The sequence below is a fragment of the Fukomys damarensis genome, unplaced genomic scaffold (assembly GCF_012274545.1).
Source record: "Fukomys damarensis isolate Sample0158 unplaced genomic scaffold, DMR_v1.0_HiC HiC_scaffold_1, whole genome shotgun sequence".
Taxonomy (NCBI): domain Eukaryota; kingdom Metazoa; phylum Chordata; class Mammalia; order Rodentia; family Bathyergidae; genus Fukomys; species Fukomys damarensis.
The window spans coordinates 4,029,488-4,055,802 of record NW_022900913.1 but is presented as its reverse complement, the minus strand read 5'-3'; the positions used below and the strand labels follow the sequence as shown (position 1 = coordinate 4,055,802).

The 26,315-nt window shown below is 54.1% G+C and overlaps 1 protein-coding gene and 1 long non-coding RNA gene across 2 annotated transcripts in view; one reads left to right on the top strand and one right to left on the bottom strand.

Moving 5' to 3' along the window:
• Window positions 1–2,416: 2,416 nt before the first annotated feature.
• Ube2ql1 (ubiquitin conjugating enzyme E2 Q family like 1) overlaps window positions 2,417–26,315 on the bottom strand; it is a 30,326-nt gene continuing 6,427 nt past the window's right edge. Inside the window, exon 2 of the mRNA XM_010642663.2 lies at window positions 2,417–3,672. Within this exon, the coding sequence (XP_010640965.1) occupies window positions 3,541–3,672 (132 nt within the window). The 3' untranslated portion in view covers window positions 2,417–3,540. The remainder of the gene's footprint in view (window positions 3,673–26,315) is intronic.
• LOC117283248 lies at window positions 3,705–4,708 on the top strand. The gene is made up of 3 exons (XR_004514238.1): window positions 3,705–3,779; window positions 3,984–4,037; window positions 4,643–4,708. It is a non-coding gene; the product is annotated as an uncharacterized LOC117283248 (long non-coding RNA).

Here is a 26,315-nt window from a genome sequence, read left to right as displayed (position 1 = left end):
AGCTGGAGAGAGCTGATCTGCAGCTCGCCACCCTCAGGGAATAAAATCGTACCGGCGGGGAAGGCGGCGGAGAAGGCGGCGGGAGCGCCGTCAGGCCCACCGGGTTACAGCAGTTTCTGTTTCGGCTCCAGCCCTGTCGCTTCTCTTCGCTCTACACCGTTTTCAGACTCTGCTTTGACGAAGTCTGTTTGGGTAGCGCACTGGGCCCCGCGTCTCGCCTGGACGTATCGCCTTCCCAAAGGTCAGCCCCGTGTGCTGGGCCTTTCCCGGTCACTGGCTGGGCTCCGCGGGTCAGGTGGCCCGCGGCTGAGTGACACGAACCCTACGTGAGCCAAAGGCCGGAACATCAGAACGATGAGGCAGGACCTAGACTACGGGGCACAGCTGTGTGTTGTTTTAATATTTTGGAGACAAAAATAAAAAGTGTTGCCTGTGATCACAGTGTCTACACAGGGGCAGCTCCCGGGCCAGGCAGGCTGTTCTAGGCGCTGCAACCCGGCCCTGTGGTGGAGATGGCAGAGCCCGTGGCGCCCCCTCCTGGCGAGGACACAGACCATGCCCTGCTGGGCCCCGGCCTCTGCCATGTCTGCACTGCCTGGTTCAGCCCGCCTGGCTCCTCTCTGTCTGCCTGCTCAGGAAGGGAGGTTTGGACCTGAAGGATGCCTGTCCTCTGAGTGCCACCGGGCCCTGACCCGCCCGCGTCTCTTGTCTCAGGAGTTCCCACCCAGGGATGAGGGGAGCCCTGCCTCCTGCTCTCCCTGCGTCTACGAGGGGAAGGTGGCTGGCAACCGAGAGGACCAGGGCTGGAAGTGAGTGTTCTAACCGAAGGCCGTTAGAGACAGCAGGAAGGTACACACGGAGCTCTTACGGCCGTCTCACCTCAGTGAGATCCATCATCTGGGTCCATCTCACCTCAGTCTGGACAAAAGTCTGCAGCCAGCGAAGTGACCGCCAGCATCAGGCGGACATGTGCAGAGTTTGCTGTTCCTTTGTCGGTCAGTCTCACTGGCCTGTGGATCTTTTTCTCTCAAAAGATAAGGTTAAATTTTGATGGCATGAACTCAGGGACTGGAAAACTGGGGTCTAGACACGGGGTTGTGTTTGGGTTTAGGGGTCGGGAGTCATCACGTGTGACCGAGAGCCGGTCCCGCTGCTCACACGGGACCTTCCACGCGTCCCTCTCCCTCTCCGTGAGAGAGTCTTCCCATGGCGGGTTCCAGCTGTCCCTTGGGCTCAGTGACCTCGGCTTGCCTCGAGTTCCAGCTGAGAAGTGGTGAGGGTGAGGCGTGGATGTTTGCACCGCTGCCTGCCTCCCGGGACAGGAGATCCTCACAGCTGGTCCCCACCCACAGGTCTGCTCTATGGGCTGGACGGAGGCTCGGCCCGAGCTGCAGACACCAGGATCTGCTTCTAAGTGGCTCACAGCAATAGTGTCATTTGAAATTCCTTCCCACTGCTCTGAAAATTTGAAACTGGCATTTCTGCCATTACAGAATTGATGTCTTGCATAGCTTTCTAAGAACCCTAGAGGAAGAGGCCATGCTAAATAAATTAAATTCTGGGTGCACTCAAGAGCAGAGATGGGGTGGAGTCTGTCCTGGCTTGGGCGATGGCAGAGGCCCAGACCCTGGGCGGTGACACTTCTGTGGCCTGGCTGCACCTTCCACGTGGCCCTCCTGGAACCACTGCGTATGGCTCCCTGTCAGCTGCTAAGTGAATCGAAGTGGCCTGGCTTTGTGTACGTGCTTTTTCTCCTATTAACGAAGTTACTTTTGTTTGTGTACCAGAAGAGGGAGCCATCTGGAAGTCAGTGAGCTCAAGTGTGTCCCGGGGGGCTGGGAGTCCTATTCCACCCCAGCCCCAGCCCCAGGGCCCAGATGCTTGTGCTGAGCCCCGGATTCCGCTCGGGATGGAAAATGCTTCCGCTCACTGGCACAGAGTCTCAGACTATGACTGCCCACAGGAGACGTGAGCAAGAGGTCAGGCATTCACCACGTGTGGCATTGGTGTAACTGGGGCAGACAAGGGAGTGGAAAGGAATGAGTAATCATGAACGGAGGGTCTGGGAGTGACCCCCAAAACCCCTCGGACAAGGGGCAGCCTCCCCCAGCCAGCACTGCCTGAAGAACTGTAGCAATCAGGCAAGAAACAGTACCTCCGGCACTGTCTGAGTTGGACCCAGGCCCCTCTGAACACTCTCAGATTCCACGCATCTTCCCAGCTGCTGTGCTGGACAGTTTAATCTACCAGCTTTTGGCAAACACCATGAGTGCCTCGGAGTCATTTCCTGGCTAGAGGATGTGGCTCCCGGAGCGTGTGTCTGGTGTCCCTGCAGTATTCGAACTATCACAACGTTACACGCTGCTCAAGGATTCTGAGTGGAGGGAGGGCCGGCAATGATCAGAGGCAGAGTATCAGGTATGCATGATTTTATTTAAAATGTGTCCAAGAAGATTTTCCGCTCGGGATGAACATTTTACCTCTTTCTGCATATCATTACAAACAGTACTTCCTCATTTCGTGGAGTTTCTTAGAAAGTTCTAAGTAACCTGACAGAAGAGAAGAAATGAAACCGTGGGGAGATTAAATAACAGGAGGTTTACACCACAGCCCGGTGCTCGCATCTCAGCCCCGGGCGCACAAGTGACTACTGGGTGAAGAAAGAGACCCGGGCATGCAAATCGCCGATCACTCGGGGTCCTTTGGCAGTTCTGAGCTCCCCGCCACAGCACACAGCGTACAGTGAGTCAGATGAACGAAGCGAACGTGACACTGTCTTCTGCTTGCTTTCGGTGGCTGAGAGAAGGGAGGAAAACAGATGCGCTGTGGGAGGGGCATTGCCTAACGTCTGAGAAGCCGTCCGCAGCTCGGGTGCACTGGGTGTCCACCCGGCGACCACCTCACCCCGTCTCCCCGCGAACGACGCTGGTTTATCCGTGAAGAGCACACACCGCAGTCAGCAGGAGGGGACGCCTCGGAGCCCAGGGTCAGCTGTAGTCCTCGACCACTAGGACCTGCCAAGGTGAAGCTGTTTTCATGAGACAAAGTCCATAGCACGAATGGGACTAAATGTCGTCACAGCAGACCACAGGTCACAGAACGAAGGACGTGTCTTCAGTTACGCTGACAGCAAGCACGGCAACCAGGGGCCAGCACCGCCCCGGGCTCCTGGGGAGAGTGAAGGCGCCATCTGCACAGAAATGGAGCCAGCAAGGGTGATGGTTTCTTGCGGGTACGGAGAGAAGCTAAGGGCAAAGTGACAGGGCGGGCGGAGGGGCAGGCGGGCCGGGAAATGTCACCGTCTCCACCACTGTTCCAACGCGACTCGGAGATGTGTCCGTTCCAGTCGTGGAAACAGCGTCCCGGCAGCGTCGGCTCCTTCTGTAGACTCATCCGTCCATAAATAACTTAAATGTCTCCTTGGTGTTCGCGGTGCGGTTCTGGCTGGAGTAGAAAAGGATGGAGGATATGCAGCGGCGGTGGGGCGATGTCGGGGCGAAGTGTGCGGACGGGCGGCTGCAGAATCCGGCGCGGTAGACTTCAGCCGTCCGAGACGGGCGGGGTGACCCAGCCGTACTTTTCGTGAGTCTTCACCAAACTCTTAAAGGTAGCTTCCGCTTCCTTGCGACTGAAGGACTTTTTTGATTTGCCAGCTTTTCTGCAGATCCGCCCCTGTGTGAGACGGAGAGAGAAACCAGGTCAGCATCGCAGTTCTCGGTCCCACCGTGTCCATGCAAAGGCGAAATTTCAAAGGATACGGAGTGTTGAAATTGTAAAAGGTGACTGCGGTAGAAGACGCATTGCCATTAAACCCCTCAAAATCCTCTCCTCCGTGTCAAATACACGCGTCCCCTCATGCCTGCCCCTTTCAGAAGCAGCTCTGGAAGTCCCCTTTCATGAGTGTCTTTGTGGGATCAAAATTTGGCGAACCCTGCTTCCGAGTGCCATCGTGACGCTGTGTCCTCATCTCCCTTATTCACTAGACTGAGGACTGTGTGACTTCTGCGTGGTCTGCAAAGTGGAAATGATCACGAAAGGTAAATGTTTTGAATTAATTCAGGGCGTGGAGGCAGCCAGGACAGCACAGCTAAAGACCCTCAGGAACGAAGGATCCAGAGCTGCTGCAGGAAGGGGCAGGAATGGAGGGAGGAGGGCCTTCAAAGCGGGGAGGATTTTGAGAGGGGTGAACGGCAGTGCATCTTTTACTAGAGTGATTTTTAAAAAATTTAAGCAGACCATGCTATCTCAACCACCCCGAGTACACAGTGGCAGGGATTTGTCTGACTGTGGGGTGTGTTGCTCAGCAGCAAGGGGGAGCCTTCCCGTGATGATGTGGGGCATCACAGCTGTGGGACAGAACAGACGGAGGAGCCGGGGAGCTCAGCGGGGCCTTGTGTGCAGCTGTCCCGGCCGCGCATGGAGCTGAGCTGAAGCACCCTTAGTCTCCAGGGCAGCACCCCAGCCCAGCGCAATTTCCCCCAGGCGAAATGAAGGCTCCTTTTCCTTAGTGAGGCCAAGAGGACTGCGAGTTCATACTGCTTTTGACATTGCACGACAACAGTTGCAAACAATAGGGAAAACACAGGGCAGAAGACAGAGATCTTCCACTCCAAATTCTGAGCAACGTGCCTTTCTATTTGAGGAGAGAAACGGGACTGGCGCACGGGCCATTGGCAAGTACGTGTCCCAGTCGCTTCCTGCCCCCGACTGAGCCCTGCCTTCCTCGGATGACAGCACTTATCACACACTGTGATTTTGTTCACTTTGCCCAATGCACAGCGACAGCCCCCCGGGACCCACGTACACATCACACTAACTCTAGTTTGTTGAGCATAAAACACTTCGAAGTCGGAAAACAATGATGGAATTCTGACTTTTTAACATTTGTTTCTCTTTCCAAAGGATCCCTGTAACTGTAATTTTAAATTTCTCTTTTTCAAGTTCATATGCACGCATGCACACACACACACACACACACACACACACACACATATCTCCACACATACATTTGAAAATCCAACTTCTGAAATTCAACTTGGGAGCAATCAGTGCACTCTGGTGACACTGGACTCATTTCACGCATTACCGAGCCCTGGATGCAGGGTGGGGACAGGGCACGGCCACACCCCACAGTGACTGAGCTTGTTCTGGCCTGAAAAGATGGAGGGCTCAGGAGGCACTGTCTGCCTTAGGGGCGCAAGGAGGTTGCAGACTGCAGACAGGAGGCCCCTGGTGACATCTGGGGCTTCGGAGGTGGTGCTGGCTCTCACTACGCCACCTCCACTGGTCCTCACACCTCTCAAAGGCTGATCTACAAGCCTGTGGTTTTGGTGTCAGCTGCTCCAAAGGGCGGGAAGACCGGGAGACAGGATGCAGAGCATCTCGACTGCAGGAAACACCACGCCTGGCTCTGGGGTTTAACTCCCACCTTTAATTTCATGCCTCTGGGCTTCATGCCCTTGGCAAGCTTCCGTGGGTGAAAGGGGCGGCCCAGGGTTAGCACAGGTGCCTTCCTCCTCCTGAAGGCTGGGCGGCCCCATGCGGCTCCAGCAGGAGCAGACTCCAGGGTCTTGATTTCTGGACAAAGGCACACCTTCATCAGCTCCCACACTCTTCTCTGTGACACTGAGGATTCAGGGCAGACCTGGGAGTCTGGATGCAAATCACTCAGGCCAGCGCGGGCTCACGGTGGTCTGGGAGGAGCCTGACCATGCCGCATGAATGTACACTTCGGCTGTTCTTTGGGAAAGCCCCCATTGTGGCACCAAACAACAAACAAAGCCCCAGGTGAGACAGAGAGCTCGAGGACCGTGGGGACCCAGGACAGGAGGCACTAGGGCCAGGCCCTTGGGGTGGCCAGCGCCCCCCCAGGGAGCGGCTTCTCCTGGAAGGGTTGGAGGAGGCTGTTCACAGCCTGGGGCAGCCCTCAGGAGGGCAGTTTCCTTACTGCTGATGTTCGCTGCATTTACAGTGACATCCCTGCTCTAAAACTCCTCCTGCTCTTACTTTTTAGGGTTATTTTAAGGTGTAGCTTAGCCGGTAACAAGTCGAAAGATAGCAGCTTGGGGGCTCCAAAGGCTGACTGTGTAGTAGGTGCTTGAGGAGCCCTGGTCAGGCTGCATGAATGGCTGGACCAGTGAATGAGTGAAGGGGTGACCAGCACTGGGTAGGGGGTTCCCGGCCCCGCTGGGACTGCGGCTCTCACAGGCTCCACTGTCTTCAGGGCAAAGTTGGGCAAAACTTTTGTCCAGCATGCAAAGCTGTGTCCTTCGCATGGCATTCTGGTCCTTTCCCCAGAGAAATCCTGCGCGTCCTCAGGTACTAGGCAAATGCACAAATGGGGACCTCGCACACCCTCTCAGGACGACGGAGGGGAGGCAGCATCCGCTCTGGCCTCACCCCGACACTGCTCATCGGAAACGACTTCGTGCTCCTCGCAGCCCCCTCGGCACCAAGGCTCCCAGGGCAGGCGCAGCTCCTCCGCTGTGCTTCCCAGAGTTCCAGCCATCGGCGAGCCTGCTTGGTGACAGATGGCATCTCCTGGAGGAGGCAAACGCTGAAAAAGGAACTCTTTGCTAAAAATGTAGCTGGCATCAGATGATCATTTCAACAGTGGTGCTGGGAGACTCCAGTGATGCACTCTGCTGAGGCAGGTGGGCACGAGGGGTTTGTCGGCGTCACTGTCCGGTGGCCGAGGACAGCCAGATGCTGGCAAAGGCAGGCCCGGCCTCCACGGCAGGCGTGGCTCTCAGGGTGGGCATCGGCCAGGGTAACAACAGCCCCATTTCGCAGCTAGGAGTGGCAGGGACCAGGATCCAGTGCAGGAATCTCAGCTTTGGAGCCTCTCTCGGACCCGAGGCAGGCTGGCTCTCAGGCATGTGCCAGTGGGCAGTGACAGTCGCACGCCGGACTTCCCTTCACAGGGAAAGGCCTCCTGTGCCCGTTACTTGACTACCATTTTTATAAAGCTGCATGTAGCCAGGGCACTGACAGGCACGGAGTCCGTTTGCTATGAGACTTCTGTCCCTGTCCCTGCCCCGGGGCTGACAACCCACCGAGATGGCCACAATCTGTGTTTTCCACTCCCTCCATCACATAACGCAAAACGAAGCAGCTTTTCACAGGCCAAGCTGAGGATGCTGTGCTCCATTTTCAAAGCTAAAATGTGAATTTTGTACAAGACTGCAATTCCTCCTGCGTTTTCTCTGTCAGGGTGCCTCTAGAAGCATCCTCCCCGGCTCCCGCTGCCCTGGTGGGCAGACCGGCCGGGAGCCTCTGCCTCCACACCCCTGGGCTCAGCAGGTCACCCATGGAAATCTCAGGTGAGGACGGCCCTGTGGCCTCCACACTTCGAGAGGTTTACAAGACACCACAGCCCTCCCCCAGCTCAGCAGCCTCCGGGCTCCTCTCCCGGCACCTGGCTGGTCTTCCGTAGGATGCCAGGCTTTCCTTCATCTGGGATCACATCTGGCAAAGGCTGAGAATCATGCTCACTCCCCACGGTCACCCACCCTTCCTTGGCGGCTCCATCTGTACTCTGCTCTAGGGGTTCTGCTCACGGCCCACGGCTGCGCCTTCACCGCAAGCCCATGACACCCGCCTGTCCCCATCTGCCCAGTGGCCTCCATTGAGGGCTGCAAGGACCCTGGGTCCTTCCGACGCTGGGGTCAGGATGGCAGGAGGAGGCACCGTGGTGGGCAGTGGATGGATGCTCCTGGGACCAGGCAGGCCCCGAGCAGCAGGAAGCCCAGGCCAGCAGACGGGTTCCCCGAGAGAGCGCATCCTCGGCTCCCGCTCCCGGCCTTCAGTTCTCCCAGCTCAGGCAAAAGACAACATCTCTGAAGGGAAACACAAAGAATCAGAGGAGACTGAGAACATCAGCAGACAGGTGCACGAGTGGAGGACGTGCCTGGCAGGAGAGGGGCAGCCACGGCATGCAGCAGAGCGAACCTATGCTTCTGTGGGCAGCTGGGCCCTCGGCCCGCGCTTTCACCCCGTGGAGGAGCTTGGTCTGGGGACCACGGCTGCCTTCTTGCTCTGGTGATGCCGCACAACCCTCTCCCCACGGAGCGACAGCCCTGACACAGTGCAGCGCGGGGGCCGAGAACTCCTGCACACTAGAGACCTGGCCAGATTCTGCAGTCTGCGGATGGTTAAGATTCGTGTTCCAGGCAAACTCAAGTGTGAAAATGTTATGTTTGGGCACAAGCTTTAGAACAGGCTGTTTTCACTGTAAAAACAGCAGTAAAAGGGACTCTACATGGACCATTGCCTTCATCTCTTTTCTACTTTATTGGTTTCATAAAAGGTCCAGAGCACTGGGAGACCTGCGGGTCAACTCCGGCCCAGCTGCGAGGCCACGCTTTGGTCTCCAAGTGCCTGATGACAGGTTTCTTGCCCACCTCCTGCCAGCCCCAGCCCCACTGTGGACGCTGTGTCTGTGTGGACATTGCTCCTTTCCCTCATCTGCTTTCTGCCAAGGCCTCTATGCGAGCCCCGGTTTTGAAGGAAGCTGAACCAACTCCCAGCTAACCACTTCTCCATGGTCTTTCCAGTCACCAGGGCTCGGGCCCCTGGGCAGGACCTCGGCCACAGCTGTCCTGGTGGGGGAACTGGGAGGCTTCCAGGGCCACCAGGCCCATGAGGACAGCAGTGAGTCTCCACAGTGGACCCCAGCCTGAGGGACGGGGCTGCGGAGCTCTGCTGAGGATCCTGGTGAGGGAAACCATGGAGGGGCTGAGACGGCACATGTCCAGGCCGGCTTGGTGTGTGTGAAGAAAGGGCCAGGTCCTCCGTGCCCCTCCTGAGGGCTGCGTGCAGCCATGTGTGGGCAGGGTCCATGCTGCTGTCCTGTCCCTCCCCTGTTGGCCCAGCTCCCTCTGTGACCAAGGGCCCGTGGCATGGACTTCAGGGTCGGGAGAGGCTGCCCTGGGGAGGTGCAAGAGGTGGGACTGAGTCCCAGGAGCGGGGGCCACTGGTTCCCAAGGAGAAGTGATGATTCCGCCTCTCTGCATTGGAGGGGCCACCCCTGGCCTCACGGCTGGCTAACATCACTGGTGGCTATGAGTGTCCAGCCAGTGGGGCTCACTCTCCACTCAACCTGCTTTCCTCCTGAGGAAGGAAGTACCCTAACAGGGCAGGACCCAAGCAACACCTTGCAATTAATGGAACTGAGCAGGGTGTGGTGGTGCATGCCTGTAATCCTAGCACTCAGGAGGCTGAAGCAGGAGGATCACTATGAGCTTGAGACCAGCCTGGGCTACAGAGTGAGTTCAAGGCCATCTGAACCTCAAAGTAAGGCCCTGTCTCAAAAAATAAATTCTTAGAACTGAAAGAATCAGGGTGCACACCTATAATCCCAACACTCTGGAAGGCTGAGGCAGGAGGATGGCAAGTTTGAGAGCTCAGCCTGGGCAATTTAGAGAGTATCTATCTCAAAATAAAAAAATAAAAGATGTAGCTCAGTGGTTTAAATGCCAAAGCCAACAACTAAGTAAATAAATAGTTAAACTAGAAAAGCTAAAAAAGAAGACCCAAACCTGTGGTCACAGGCATACACCAGACACTCATGGGGCAGGACCCCCACCAGCAGGTCAGGGCAGTTTGCGGGGTGAGGGCCGTGTCCACTCAGGGATGCCCCAGGGGCCACTTCGCAGGGCCCAGCCTCTCCGTGTTCCCCTAAGGAGCCAGTGTAGCTCAGTGCTCCCAGCTGAGGGCAACACGGCCCCAAGCGAAAGCGGGTCTCCCCTGTGGGAAAATCAGACATCTGCATGCTGAAAACCTTTAAGAAACCCCACGGAAAGTGTCAGCTCCCCCTCTGCAGCTGCTCTGTGCTAACAAGGTGCTAAGGAGGTGCTAGCCAGAGTCACATTCTACATCCCCCTGAACTCACTGCCAGACCCTGGCCTCCAGACCGAGCCCCTCAGCTGGCATCAGCACCCCCAGGTCGAGGAGCCCTGAGCCTCCTGAGAGATTCCTATGGGTGGGAGGCGCACAGCAGAGCCATCTGCATGTGGATTCCCCAGAGCCCGCCCTTTCACAGTCCTTGCAGTGAATCCCACTCCATCGGCACGGCTGCAGCCTCTGGGTGGTCCTCGGGGTCCGTGGCCAGAGTGCCCTGTCACTGCTCCTCCAGCTGCCCTCACTTCCGCCCCTCATCAGCCCAGCGCTGCCTTCCCACCCACCGCCCTCCACTTCCTGTTAAATTGGAGCCTCCAAGTCCAGGAGGGTCCACACTGCTGTATGCTAGGAGCAACCCGGGAAAGGAGAGGATTCACATGGCTCAGGCCAACACGAGTGCATCCCAGCCTGCTGTGTTCTAGCACCGCTGCCGGGGTGGACAAACCCAGCACGTTTTCCATGTTTGCAGTGAAACAGGGCAGATAGGGCCTCAAATAGCTCAGTTGCTGTTGCCAAAACAACGTGGGGATCGTGTGGAAAATGACCACAGAACAGTCTTGAGGTCAGTCACGCATGGAAGCTGGGTCTCAATCCCAGTTCTCAGCCTCTGGCTAAAAAGCTTGGAAAACTGAGGGACTGATTTTGTTTGACCTAATAAAAGTAAAAAAAGATTTTTCTAGAAGCAACTGGGATGGCTATTATTGCTTTTAGGTCACTACTTTGGGGGATGCTCTGATTTTAATTCTTTCATTTGTAGAGGGTGTTGTAACACAGTCTTTGCTTTCTGGGTAAGAATCACACTAAGCAGAGAAAATAATTCAATCAGGGAGTTTTTATCAGCATCGCTGGGGATCTTTAAGCAACACATACTTTATAATGTGAAACAGTAAAGCCTCTGTCAGTTGCTTTACCTGCATGAACTCCCTGGGCCCTCCGCAGGGAAGGGCTTCCAGAACCCTTACCCACAACAGGGAAACTGGGGCCACATAACTCTGAGGTAGTGGAGCAGCGAGCGGCAGCATCCCTGAACCCAGGTGTCACCAGGGACAGCAGCAGCTCACTGCTGGGATTCTTCACTGCCTCCCAGAAACCAAGACTTCCCGCCGAGCCGGGCCACAGGGCAGTCAGCCCCCGCCATGCCAGCCGGCTCAGGTCCACGGCTCCTAGGGTGGGGCCAACAATGGGTGTGTCACCCCACCCCATGCCGACCTCAGGCTGGACCACTGCCCTCCCAGGGGGCACAGCCCAGGTCCTGTCAGCTCTACTCCCTGCCTTCCCAGCACAGCTCAGGCCGCAGCTTCCCAGCAAGGCTTTTACACGCAAACACTTTCAGAGAACCAAGATGCAAAGCAAAACCTTCCAATTTCACTGGAAGCACCTTTGCCACGTGGCCAGCAATTCTGTGGAGGGCCCTACAGCAGACAAGTAAGGCGTCAGAGCTCCCCTCTCCCTAGTAATGGAAAAGTTAACTGCAGGTGTCCTCACACTGGCATAAGAAATTAATTTTCCTAGCTTTGTTATTGTGCTATTTACCCTTCCTCGAATTAAGATTCAAAGATAACAAAATGAGGCTTCTTTAGTCTTTATATTTGAAGAGGCAAAACCAGTCTGCCTGTGCTTTGCCTGCTGGCCTGCGGTGGGATGGGGTTTCTCTGTCACTCAGACAGAATGTCGCGTAAACTTCCTTCCCTGTGGACGACAGAGTTGCCTACACAGAAATATGTAAAAGCCCAGCTAGTTTCTAGGAATTTGGTTTGACAGAGAGCAGCGGAACGCCATAAACAGCCATGTGTTCTTGTATTTCTGTCGTCCTTCAACCCACCCTGCGTGGCCCATTCTGAACAGTGAACGCTCGGTGCTCGGGGCCAGGAACAGACAGAATCCCGATGAATCAGCGAGGATGAGATGGTGTGACAGGGTCACATTCGCAAATCAACATGCACTGTGTGGGCTGCCTTCAGGCATCCCCAGGTCCCCCTTCCCGCCCCGGGGGTTCTGTCCACTCTCGCACAGTGGGTGGGATCTATGACTGGCTTCTGCGGACCAGGAGAGGCCGGAGGAAGGCCAGCTCCCTGTGTGGGCGGCCCTTGAGGAGGCAGCTGGCCAACACCCACCAAGACAGGGAGCCTGCCCTCACCACTGAGGCCTTGGGCCCTGCATCCTGGAAGCCTGATGGCAGCTTAAAGCTTGGGATGGGACAGCAGCCCTGGCCCAAGGTTTCTCTGCAGGTTCAAGGCAGAGCCGTGGCAGAGGTGCCCAGGCCTGCACTGCCTGAGAAAAGAGCTGTGACTTAAGCCAGGGGTTTGTGGCTAATTTGTTATGCAGCAATAGCTCACTGATGCACTTGACAGAAAAGGTTCCCAAGTAACAGGTTGAAAAGTGAGACAAAGAAAAATTCAAGTGGCCACTTCTTTCCAGATACCTCTTTAAGAAATAAAACATCCCAACCCATGAAAGATGCTAACCTCAATAAAATTACAAATAGGTGGGCAGGGGATTTAGCTCCGTGGTTCTGCTGCTTGCCTTAAAAGCACAAGGACCCAAGTTTGATCCCCGGTACCAACAAAACAAAACAAACAAATAGATAATTTAACAAAGATCTGTTTGTGATCTGCAAGTGAGATTAGGAAGCCCACCATCTTCAGGGTAGAGACTCAGGGCTTCTGGTCTCCAGGGTAGCGTTGCCAAAGGGTCACATGGACCCAATCAGTGTGTGGCTGTCCTTGTCCAGCTTGTGAGGTGTCCTGTGGGGAGTGAAGGCCCAGGAACTAACCTTCCACGCAGGACGTCTGTTAGACTGCTGCCTGCAGGGAAGGGCAGGAAGGGACAGTGGATGGAGGTGGGGGTGCTCACAGCCTTTCAAAGGCCAGGTCCCTGTGCAAGGTGACGCCCATACCTGAGACCATCAGGAGTGGGCTGTAGGCCTGAGTGGTCACGTACACCTGCGTGAGTGGTGTGTATGTGTGTGCTTGTGTGTGTGCAGAGGGAGCCATCGTCTCGGACCGGTGGACCCCTGGAGCTCTGCCTTCTCCACTTTTTCCCTCAGGTGCAGTGTAAACTTTCTACAACAGGCAGGCACTGTTTTCTGTAATCAGAAAACCCGCTCATGGGCCGCTCTAACCAGTGCCTCATCCCAGGCAGTGCTGCCCCAGGACCCCGGTGAAACCTAAGCCCTGGTGCTCAGGGCAAGATTGTACAGTAACAGTGATGACGATGAGGAGTGTCACATGCAGCGGCCTCACTGCAGGGCTGGGCAGCAGTGGCCCAGTGGAGGAGGACAGAGCCCTTCTCACAAGGGCCCTTGGCGGGACCAGTCTTCCGAGGCCCATTGCTCCTGTGAAGGTCAGAGACCAACACCACGTCCTCTGAGGACAGAGCCAGCCGTAAAACGTCTCCAGTCAGATGCAGTGGTGCACACACCTGTCACCCAGCACTCTGGGAGGCCGAGGCAGGAGGATGGCAACTTTGAGCCCGATCTTAGCGGCTTAGTGTCTTAGACCCCACCTCAAAATAATCAATACAATCAATAATCAATAAAAAGGGTGGCATGCTCAGTGCAGAGACTTGGGTTCAGTCCTCCGGACTGCACAAAGAAAAAAACAAGCAAGCAAATGAAACAAAACTTCCCACGTTCACGCTCTTTCAGAAGGGCGTTTGATTTCACCTCGGTAACGTCTGCTAAATTGAACTGGGTCAGAGCAGTACTTTCCTGCTAAATTGTTGTCATCATGAGGGCAGATCAAAGATGCCAGCAGCAGAGCAGCTCAGTTTGTATCATTTTGCAATTAATTGGCTTTTTGGGTGAAGTGGCTCTAAAGGAATGAAAACACCTACATGTCGTTTTAATTACGATATTGTAAAAGTCAGGGATGTCATACTGAAACTAAAATATAAACACCTAAATGTATACCGTTTGAATAAAAATTATGTAACACTGCACTCGCTCACTCTCATTCGAACACACATATTCAAGGTGTGATCGATCACAAAGTACAGTGAGTGCCTAGAATTCCAAAAAGAATTATCGCAGTGAGAGACGCGTGCTCTCAGCTCTCTTCCAAGTCCTGCCTCTCACTGTGCGCGCCAACCCCATCGTTCTTGCCACCTTTCAAGCAGCTCTGGGGTTCGCTCATGAACGTGTTTACCTGCACTGCTCTGTGAATCCAGAAGTTTCTACCTTTGTGACTTTGGGGAAGGGTCAGAAGTCACACAGGGCCAGGCCTGGTGAACGAGGAGGATGGGGAGGCTCCGTCACATTTTTACAGGCCAGGATGGCAGGCGAGAGCAGCATTCGCTGCACTTTTCGTCACACCCTAAAAAGACACTCACGAATGCAGACGTCCAGAGCTGCTTCGGAAAGTGTCCAGAGCAGTGGGAAAAGCGCATCCACAGCAGGGTGCAGGATTCTGAGGAGGAAATGGCAATGTGCCTTATCCTGCACAAGCTTTTTGGATTTAAATGCACTTATTTTATGATCAGCCCTCGTATGTATACATAACAATGACCAGTCTTAGGATGTTTTGATAGTTTGCAATAGTTTTGATAGTTTATGAAGTTTATGGAGACTCTCTCTGCTCCTAAAACGTCTGGTACAAGCCGTCCTCAGGGACCAAACGTGCAGTCACAGCCCAGGACCACATGCCCAGCTGGGCCCTGGGCCCAGGGAAAGAACAGGGTCCTGCTGCGGAGAGGCCAGCCAAGTGGCTCCACCCAGTCCATGGATGTGAGGAGGACCCAGGTCTGCGGGCTCCTGCTGGGCTCAGGGTCCTGGACCGCACGGGGCAGCAGGCATCAGAGGGGACGGGGAGGGGAGGCCAGGGCAGTGGGGGTCTGAGTTCTTCCAGTTTCTGCCTGGAACCCCGACAGAGGGTTGTTCCTGGCAGCCGGGGCCCCCCTGAAGAGCCCCGTGACCGCCTGGTCACCCCCACTCTTGGTAAGTGCTTGTTTCAGCCAATTTGACGAACAAAATGACCAATTTGTCTATGATGTGACTACAAGTGAGCAAAAAGACTTTCATAAAAAGTGGAATCAAGAGCTTTCAGAAAGTATGGCCCCTCTAATTTTAAGGGCACCTGAATGATAAAAACAACTTGATTCAAAGAAAGCATCTCCTTGGGCAGATCAGTTTAAAAAGCAATCAGACAAAAACCATTCGCCATGACCATTTCCTCCTCAGCTGGCCCATGCGTGCCACGGCCACTGTCACAGACTGCAAGGTGGCTGCCTGCAGTGATCCAGCCACCACCCTCTACTCCCCCAGGTCCACCTGGCTGTCTACGCCACCTGCCAGACCCCATTTCTGCCACCCTCTCATTTTGTCTAAGGCAAGTGAAAGGGGCAGAATGTCCCCTCCCCGGGGCTTCCAGGAGAGATGCACAGCTCCCCACGCAGTCAGCAGAGGGGAAGAAACACTCAGAGCCCGGAGGACACTCAGGCTGTGGACCAGTCCAGAGGGAAAGCAAATCGGGGAACGATCTATTTGGGAACGCTCCACAAATTCCTAGGAGCAACGTGAGAATAAGGACAGTGGAGGAGATTTACACAGACTATGAAAAAATAAAGCAGGAGAAAAAGTAATAACAAGGAAATGTCAAAGAAGACGGACAGGCTCCTGTTCATCGATTTTAATAACAGCAAAAAAGAAGCCACGGCTGACAAGGTAAAGAGAAAGCCTTAAGCTGGAAAGGAAAAGTAAATATGAAAAATAAAGGCAATTATGATGGTCTGGAAAGAGTAAGCAGGAAAGGGTTTGTGAGACAGGTGAGAAAACCAGAAAGCTGGGAAATCCCGAGTTCTCGGTGGAGAGGACGAGGAAAGGGGCCTGGAGGAGGAAGGCTGGGGATGGGGGTGGCCAGGAGCGGGCCAGGAGGGGAGGGAGGAGGGGCCCGAGACAAGGTCACAGAAGAGACCAGCGGTGAGAAAGCTGTGAGAGGGACGCATCGGCCAGAGCTGGCAGCTGTTTGGTAAAAGCTCTGCTATGGGCTGAACGGTGTTCCTCCAGCCCCCCAAATTCCGAGTCAGATCGAAGTCCTGATGCTCAGCATCTAGACATGACTGCACTTGGAGTCTGCAGAAGCCCTGAAGCCAGACTGATGTTGCTAGGGGGATCCTGATCCAATCTGGCTGGGATCCTACAAGAACAGGTGATCAGGACACAGACACGAAGAGGGAAGACTGACTGGGGAAGGGCACAGGGGAAGACAGATGGCAAGAAGCCAAGGACAGAGGCCTCGGGGGAGCCACCCACCCACCTGGGCTCAACTTCCAGCCTCCAGGTCCAGAGACGGGACACTTCTGTTCTCAAAGCCCCTGTCTGTGGTCTCTTGACCCCTCTGATAGGGCTCATATCCAGACGTCCCTCAGAAGCCTCCTGGGCTCATAGGTGGGGCTTTTGAGGTGATGGCTCACAGGGTCCTATAGCTGAGTCGCTGGTAGAGGTGGTGCCGGCTCGGAGGGGGTGGTCATGGGGTGTGGCCTGGCAGTGTTCACCTCCCTCTCTGGCCTACCCTTTACTTGCTCTGCTTCCTGTCTGCCGTGCCGTGAGCAGGTTCCTCCGCCAGACCCCTGTCAGGCTGCCCTGCCTTGGAGCCAGCGACTGCCGACTGAACCGCTCCAAGCTGAGCCAAAACAAGCTTCTCCTCCTTTGAGGTGGGGGCACCGGCTATTGTGTCTCAGCGCTGAGAAAGTGATTAAGACCCTCGCCAGTCAAGACACGGCTCACAGATGCCTCAGTAATTAGTCATAGCTGAGTGCAGAGAGGTCGGGAGGAAAGGAGGGATGCAAGGCAGCAAACACATCACCCGTCAGAAGACACCATGAAAGAAGAAACAAAACTAGAGGCTCATAGAGAGGATCTTTCAATCACACCATTTACCCTGAACTTTTCAACAGAAGGAATGAACGCTAGCACGAATGCGTGGCAGCCCCTGGGCGGGAGCGGCTCCTGTCTCTCCTGAGATCGCAACCGCCATGTGGCGTGCCCGCGGCCACGCTGGCGTTTTTGGCCAAGAGCGCGGCTTCTGACCTCGTTTTACGGCACATGATTACAGACCGAACCCTGTCAAGCCAACCCTCACTGACTGCAACGCCGGGACCAATAAACATAACGTAGGCGAGACAAACTTCATCTCATGTGGATGGCACATGGGGCCTGGAGTGAGAGTACCTTGTCCTCCGTGTCAATCACAAACGCCCTTCAATGCACTGTCGCTTTGTTGCTAAAAATGCTCACTCTTGCTGGGAGCTGCAATTACAACTGCTCGACACCCTCAGCCTCCCCTGAATGATTCATGGTCGTGCCCGGCCTGAAAGGCACCACGGTAGCCCCACTGCGGCATTTGTGGGGCAGCACAGGGCACAGGGTCTGGGCTCCTCTGGGGATCCCTCCCTCCTGCTTGCCTGGGGAGCGTCCAGCCTGGTCTTGGGGACACTGCACAGGTCCTGGGGCTGGGCAGAGGGAGGCCGGACAAGGAGACAGCCGGAGAGGACGGGCGGGGCCTGGTGGGACCCTGGCCCCGGCCCTGAGGGGAGACTTACTGAGCGCCACACCAGCTCAGAGTCCTCAGGCGGGAAGTGTGGGTGCCCGCTCCAGCTTCCAGAGGAGGAAATGGGAGGTGACACTGGCTGTGGGGACATGGGCAGGTGGGGGTGCTGTGTACTCCATTGTCAGGCTCCTGGCACCGCAAGGTGGAACAGGACAGGAGCAGGTGGGCATGGCAGGAGGCCGCAGGGACAGCCCTGCACGGAGCCGGCCTTGACACTGCAACGGGCAGCAGAACCAAGGCAGGGGACCACTGGGCCCTGAGACAGCAGACTCAGAGACAAGCACATTTTTTATCCCACTAGGCTCTCTGCTGAGACGACTCCTTCCGACTGTTGTTGAGAAGGCAAACTTGGGCAACCACCATGGAAATCGGAGTGGAGATTCCTCGAAACACGAAAGCAGAGATTCCGCTCGACCCAGATAGTCCCCCTCCGGGTGTCTTCCCGAAAGAGTCAAAGTCATCATATTACAGCAAGCCACGCACACCCACGTGTGCAGCAGCACAGCTCGTACCAGCTCGATCTTGGAAGCAGCCTGGATGCCCAGAAAATGTGCTATTCACACACCACGGAGTGCCACTGCACCACACAGAAGGATAAACTGGAGTCATTCGGAGGAAACGGATGCACCTGGAGACCATGATGTTAAGTGAAATACATCAGACGTACAAGCTTAAATATTGTGTGGTTTGTTTTACATGAGAAACCCACAGTGTAAATAAATGAAAGAGCAAATAGGAGACACTAGGAACAGGGAGACAGGTCTTTTTCACAAATGGGAAGATGACCAAGAGGTGGAGGAGCAGAAAAGTACAAAGAATGAAGGGTGCCTTAGATAGTTGCCAACTCCCCACAACGAATGTAATCGTAGGTTCTGTAAATAGGTGCTAATAAAAATTTTTATAAAAATAAAACAAAACACTGACCCTTACGGAGTATCACCTCATTCTTGCCTGCCTCACTACTTGGCCTTGAAATTTCAGGCTTAATATCCATTACGAAACAGCCTATGAAAACTATAAAGACAGTCACTTTTATAATTGTTTTTGGTACTGGGGCTTGAACCCAGGGCCTTCCCACTGAGTTCCATCCTCAACCCTTTTTAAATCCTTCTGACATTGGGTCTCACCGAGTTGCTAAGTTGCCAAGTTGCCCAGGTTGGGCTTGAACTTTAGATCCTGCTGCTTCAGCCTCGCAGTGTGCTGGGATCACAAGGCGGGCACCACCACACCCAGATAAGGATGATTTTCTTAGTCTGCTGGAGTTCCACCTTCTCAGCTCAGCAGCAGGATCGGTGGCCCCCAGAGCTCCGAATTCGGGTCACTGCAGGGGTTAGAACACCTGGAGTAGAAAATAGCTGTGCGCTGTGTCCAGATGAGCCTATTTCTGAAACATCGTCAAGGCATTGGATGCCCTCTGGGCTCCCTGCAGCTGCTGTGGGACCCACCAAGGAGGCCATGCACAAGTCACTTCCTTCTCCGCACGGCGGAGGCTGCCAGGACGTGGCCATGAGGTGCTGACCGTCTACCCTCTGTGCGAGCCCTGAGCCCATCCAGTCCTCCTCCACCTCGGGAGCTTGGCCAGGTGCACAAGCCTGGTGCCATCACCAACCACCTCAGCTAGGACCCAGAACTCGAAGCAGGCACACAGCAGCCAGCACACAGGCGGCAGGGGCGGCTCTCACGCTACTTATGACACAACACTTCAGCACCCCAACTTCGGACCTGTGTGCACTGTGGACTCAAAAGTCTTTGTAAAACTTACATCCATAACGCATTGGGAACAGAACTAGGGTTTCCAATGGGGAGGAGCTGCTGTGTTATTGCAGTGAAATGAAAGCTACTGAACCTGCTTCCAGCGGCCACTTCTTATCACCCCACTTCCCAGCTCTGCTTGTGTGATTATCTTGTCTGGTTTTCGATACCGGTTTTTAAAGGCCTTTAGGACATACAGGAACAAGACTTCAACATAAAATCACAACACAAACACCAGGTGAGTCTGGGCTTTGGGGGATCCTGGGAACAAGCTGGCCTAGTGCTCAAGTCGCACTACTGGTCACCCTGACCGGTGTGGCGCAGTCCAGACCCGGGAGCCAGTGGGGGTGCCATGTCACGCTGTCCCGAGGGGGACACACTGCACCCCTCCCCATGGACTAAGTGGCCCTTTCACTCCTGTCACTGTTGTCCCCCAAACTCCTATTCTTCGTTCAGATTTTCTTTAGAGTCACTGTATTATACATGTAACGTGGCACATTTTCAAGGCTTCTAAAAAAAAAATCAATCACCTAATCACAGAGTTCAACCTTTTAGAATCTTCCAGCACATCTGTGAAACCACTGTTGATCTGTAAATATCGTGACACACTGATTTAAAGGAGTAGGGAATAGTGAAATGAAACAGACTGGCAGGAACTGAAGAAGGTGAAGATCTCTCCTGCCATTATATAGAAAAAATAATACACAGAACTATTAAATAGCCAGGAAGTGGGTGATTCCGACACACACCGTAGAAAGGCAAGTCTGCCGACGGACAGTGCTCCATGCCCTTTTTCATCATCCACCAGCCTGGGCTAGCCTTCTCAGACCAGCTATATCACCACCTTACTTTGTACAGCCTTTTACAGTAGGCTTCAGGGTGGAAATGTCAGTGTTCTCTCCTGCAGGTGGAAATCTGAACATTTTCCTCAAGCTTCCTGGGCAATTTACCTTCATGGCAAAATATGGAAGGTTTCCTCCGCATTTTATGGAGAGAGCACCACAGGGACGTGGGTGGGTACACAGTTCCACAGTTCCTACACGTGTATGAAGCAATGTGGTGGCCTTTTTCTTCGCAGGTCTTCCGACAAGCCCATCTGTCCAGCTGCTCCTTGCAACTCCTCTCCGGGCTGCTGATTCACGAGTCTTTCAGGCTTTGGGTCCTGGTTTGCAGCTGTCTCTTGTGGACACCAAGCTCTGATGTCCTTGCGCACCTCTGGCCACTGAGGTGGTTGCAGGACTGCCCAGCAGCCTCTAAGTGAAACAGTGGCCATTCTTGCTTATGCTGGCCCAGCCTATGACACTCACCAGGGATGAGAACTATGTTACGTTTCGACTGCCAGCTGTTGTGTTGTGATTTTATGTTGAAGTCTTGTTCCTGTATGTCCTAAGAGCCTTTAAAAACCAGTATCGAAAAGCAGACAAGATAATCACATGAACAGAGCCAGGAAATGGGGTGGTAAGTAGTGGCCGCTGGATGCAAGGTTCAGTAGCCTTCATTTTGCTGCAATATCTCAAGTCTACTGGGTTCGTCAACCTGGGGGGCAGGACTGAGTGCTGGGAGGATCCTGCGGCTGATCCGCAGGGACAGCTGGTGGAGGTGGGGCACCCAGCATGGCCCAAGACCTCACAGTGGTCTCAGAGCTGCAGACCATGGCTGCAGACCATAGCTGCAGCCAAGGTGGGGACTGGGGACCATTCAGCCTTCCCTTAGGAAAGGGCAGCTCGCATGATCTCAACTAAGACACCAGATGATAGTGAAATAATGTGCTTAACAGGAGTGAAAGAGAAACACGAATACGAGGGAGTAGTCTGAGGAGCTGTGTAGGTCTGTTTCTGTTTCTCTACTGTACTGCTAAAGACATCATAAACACGAAGTGGTAGTTACGATAACACAAGCTGGGTCCCAAAACTGGTGCAGATACTGCTATAGACTCAATTTCCATGTAAACGATCAAGTCTCTACTTAGAATGAGATTCAGGATGGGCTTGCAGCACTGAGGACAGGAGAATGCTTTGTGCATATAGGGATCTCAGGTGTGGACATTTCAACATGGGTAAAGCACAGGGAAACAGTCAACACACAACACAAACCACTGAGACCTGGGGTTCAGTGTGTGCCAGGCCCCTGCCTGTGAGGATGCCGGTCACAACCAACCCAATCCCGAGGTTCGGGTGAAGTCTGGAGAGCCGCCCAGTGCACAAAGCCCCCATCCTGGGCCAATGTGCAGGGCGCTGCTGAGGAAGGAGAATGTGACACCACCCTAGAGCTCTAGGAGTTCTGACTGGCCCGTGCTCCCTCCAACATCACAGGTGTCCCCAGGAATGGTTTCAGCAGTTCCCACGTGGCCGGCGAGGCTTCCTCCCCTGGATTCCATTAGAGAAAACGCCTTTCTGAAAAGTGCTAAGATGGCACTATGGTCTACATCGAGGTCGTCTTCCGATTTTGATGAAATTATCTACGCTCAGTCTGGGTCACCTGTGGCAACTTCTGGAAACCACAGCCTTCTATAGAATTTCACATTTGATGCAGCAATCTGTTTTTTAACTTCAAATGGCAGCTACAGAGTTTCCAGGGGACCCTGTAATTCTGAACACAGAATTTCAACAGTGGTTAACGATTATCACGATACTTTGATGTGCAGTTAGAGATTCGAGAGTAAATGTTCTAAGTAATAATGTTCTCCTATATACTTTTCGAATTTGACACCAGTAAAGAAAAGCAAACTCAGAGTACTACTAATAAAATAGGATTCTTATGACAGCAAAGTTGAAAATGTGTCCACCTGTGGGAGGTCAGTACCAGGGCCATGGGCACCAGCAGATGTATAATTTAGATATGGTGAGGGAAAGACAGAGGCAGCGACAGAGGCCCACAGTGAGAGGCAGCAGTTCAAAAGAAGACGATAAAGGGAAGGCTGTCTTGGCGCCTTGGGAATAGGTAAAACCGTGATGCAAATACGGAAAACTGACTCAAGTGGTCAGTGTGGCCAGAAATGCTCCACCTGCCGGACTCGGTCTGTGGGTCTGGCCGTGAACTGCAGGATCCGCAGAGAGCAGGGATCTTTCCTGCGACTGCACTGCGGGGAGCCCTCTCTGAGGCCCGTGCTCCCACGGTTCATAACTCCGGGTGGAAAGGTGTCTCCACGTTCGGTAACTTCAGCCGCAGCCCAGCATTCATTACACCGAATGCCTTCGGCCCCAGCGGTACCAGGGATGCTTTGACTTTGTCCACAATGGAAATCCAGATTTAAAAAGAAAATCACATCCTACCTGTCGTGGATATTTGGAAATTTCACCGATGCTCGTTGCTGCCGGAGTAGGGAGTAGGAGAACTGCTGGCTGCGCTTCTCCATTGGGATACTTAGGTGTTAACGCTTTTTCACTTTTCATCATAGTTTGGTGTACTCTGCCCACACGTTTTCCTATGGAATCTGGTGCATTTCTTCGTGTGTTTGAAAGCTTTCTTCCAGGAGGAGGGCGTGCTGGGGTCAGAGGCAGCAGGTGGGGCTCCTGTTCTCTGATCCTCAGGAATGACCAGTAAGAGGCTCCATCTTTCTTACTTATAAAAAAGCGGATGCCAGGACGCCCTCCCACAGAGGATTACTAATGAAATCACCACCCTAATTCAATCCCACAGAGCTCAAGCTCACTTTTTATTAGGTTAGCATTATTTATGAATTGTAACAAGGGCCTTTAAGCTTTACGTCATTTTACAAGTCTGGGCCTTACGCAGAGAGAAGGACAGTGACTGTCACATTTGGGGGCTAGAGCAGTGTGAGACCCTAAAGCACTGGGTCTCCACGGGGCTGGGACCCACGGCTCCCCTGCAGGGTCCCCTGGGTTCTGCCTTTCACTTCTTCACCAGGGAAGATGAGGAAGGAGCGGGGGGCGGGCAGAGGAGGCGCCGAGCTGGGGGTGCTCAGACACAATCCCCCGGCTGCAGGAAGGCTGGGGTGAGCACGTGTACCCTCTGCACAAGGAGCTAAAGGAACTGTGATTCACATCATATTTTAATGACTCCCGAACAAGTAACATTTTAAAGGCTTATTCTATTCCAGTACTTGCAATTAATGTAGCTTGAAACAAACTTAGTTCGGGGTAAGTTTCTCTCCTAATGTTTCTATTTTTTGCTGGCTAGGAATCAGAGCTGAATAGGTTTGGTCACTAATCACCAAGGACCTCAACACAAGCGGATCCTTGCAGCAATTAATATTTGTTTCGTGCAATTACACTGAATTCCTTATCACAGCAAAGCAATACGGGGATCCGGCCTGACCCTCAGAAATCACCCTGACACACACGTTCAGTGAGGCTCCAGCAACTGCTTTAACAGCTGCGCACAACACACCCACATTCCTATGGCCACTGCACAGTAAACCGTTTCTCTAACTCTGTATTCTGACCTTTGGAAATGTCTGATCTTCAAGATCAGAACAGGGAAAGTGCTCTTCCGGTATTGTTCTGGCGATGCTCCCTCAGTCCCCAAGTGGATGGAACACACTTCACCTGTGAGCGAAATTGGGTCCCTTAGCTGAGTTCACCCCACCTTCCTCATCGAGAAAATCACTGGCAGGGGCTGGGAGTGTGGGCCAAATATTGTGGTGGAATTGGTATTTATTGCTGTTTATTTTACAGAAATTATTTTTAAAGTAGCAATCGCTTCAATTGGAGTGATTTTGCCAATGCAATAATTACATTCAAAAAGCACTTCTTTCTTGGGCTATTTTCAGCATCTTTAAAATGCCACTCTCTTTTGTATACAGAAGAAATCAAACAGCAATAATTATCTTTCCCCCACAGTTAAAAGGAATTAAAACTTTTCTGTGTCACACAATAGATACCACAGGCTAATGGGAATGTGGCTGAATACACTGGTCCAACTCCACTGGGGATCCGGGTCTGTGTGTCATTTCTGACAGGGCATAGTGCCCGCCAGGTGGGTCAGCCCTGGGTACTGCGGCTGAAGCAAGCCCCGTGCAGCTGCAGAGACACCCTGTCTGCTCCCGGGGGAAAACCAAGCTACGTGTGGGCCTTGGCTGGTGGCTACAGTTTGCCAATCGACAACTTCGGGGATGGCACTGCTGGACACTCAGCTCTGTAGCTCTGGACCCGTGTGGCATAGGACTTGAGCTCTGCTGCTCTCAGTTCCTCATCTGTGAAATGGGAGTCACAACAGTGCTTGGTTCCTGCGCCATGCGTGGATATAATGGGGTGAGGCACAGAAAGCACTGGGCTGCATCTCCTCAGCTCTTAGGCCATTCTGCAGGAAGTGCAGGGCACACATAGTGAAGGGAAGGGGCCACGGAGGTGGGTAGATGGGTGCGACCTAGAGAGACAGCAGTGACTGTCTCCAGTGACTGCGAAGCCCTCTGCAGGGGAGCTGGGCATCTTGGCAGGGTTTGCAAGGCCAGGTGCTTGCCTGGAGTGCGGGGCCATGGGCTTCCAGGCAGGATGGGCCAGTGGGAGAGGGACTGGGGCATAGGGCGGGCTCTGTAGGAGGAGCTGCATGCGGGGGACCAGGCGTGCATGGCTGCCACACAGGGATGGAGCAAAGGGCAGTGCTGGAGGTCACTCCTGGCCATGTTGGCCTACTGCTGGGCGAGGGCACCCGACGGCTGCTTCCCTGGCTCTGCAGCCACACCAGCCTCCTCGTCCACCGCCGCCCTGACTGGACTCAAATCTGTCCCTCCACTGTCTTCCCAATCCATTGTCTCCGGGAACCCTGCTCACACTCCAGCCCAACAGAGTTCAGGGTCAAGGAGAGGACCTGGCGCAATGACAGCAAGGAAGTCACCCCTGGAGTCCCCAGGGCTCACACAGAGACAGCGCCCAATTCTCGGCGGCCCCTCAGCAAAAGGGTGTTGCTGAGCGACTGAAAGAAGGGCGTGAGAGACATGGGGGACCCACTGAGCAGTGGGGCCTCAGCGCGCTGCCTCACGGGCAGGGCGGCTGTCATCACTGTGCTCACTTCACGTTAAGCAGCTTCTTGGTGGGCTCCGAGAAATGTCTGATCTTGCACTTCTTAGGAATGGAATCCTGTTCAGAAGGACAGGCGGATGCTCAGGTCCAAGTTGAGCCCCAGCCACCCTGCAGGGAGCTCACCTCATGAGGATGTCACCAGAGGACCTCGTTTGGCCCAAATCCACAATCCATAGCTGCGCCACACCACCGTGAGGTCTGTAGACAGACCAGGCACTGATGCTTTCCCAGACATCAAGCACAACGCACCAGAAGCACAAGCAGGGCTGTGCGTTACTGCTAGGAGCCACCCCTGTCTGGCAGGCTCCTTACATGTACCTTCTCTGCCTTTGCTGCCTGGCTAGCCCCGGTCTGGAGCAAGACCTCAGGGCTGAGCGGTGTTAAGCACTGAGCCATCTGCAGTCTACACAGCCTCCTCTCCTGGCCTGCACAGTGGGCCTCCCCGAGGGGTGAGCGCATTGTCTCGGCTTGGTTTCTCTGTCAAGGCACACCCTGCGGCTTGGTCTGTGGAAGTGGTCCTGGGCGGAGTAGGCCTTGGGAGGACTTGAGTGGCCGTCTCTACAAAGCCAGGCCTCCAGGGGCGGAGTTGGGGCTGACTCGAGCAGCGAGTGCAGCCCAGGAGGGTGAAGGGTGCCCATGCCCCAGAGCTCCCTGGTGGGGCTGCTGTATCCCTGGGCCATGAATGGTTCCAGATGGCCCTGCAGTTCTGCCCGTGGAGGCAGATGCTCTGCAGGCCCTGCACTAGAATAGATTACAGCCTCTCAGGGCAGCTGCTTTACCACCGGGACCACAGCACCCCGCAGAGACGAAAGACTAACAGGGCCACTGTGTGTCTCCTCAGCCCACTCTCCCTTATCAGTGTGTCCAGGACAGCAAATTCCATGTGGTCTGACTGAAATGTGCTGTCTGTGTTTCAAGTTTTGCAGTTTTATTACAGTAAGAGACACACTGCCATTAAATCCCCTCAAAATCTTCCCCTCTCATTTGGAACACACTGACCCCATCCTTCTCTCTGCTTTCTGAAACACTTCCGGAGTTCTCTTTCATGAGGGTCTCAGTTGTGCAGTCCTGGCTGCCTTGATGTCCTAACTGATTCAAAACCTTTACTTTTTTTTTTTTTTTTTTTTTTTTTTTTTTT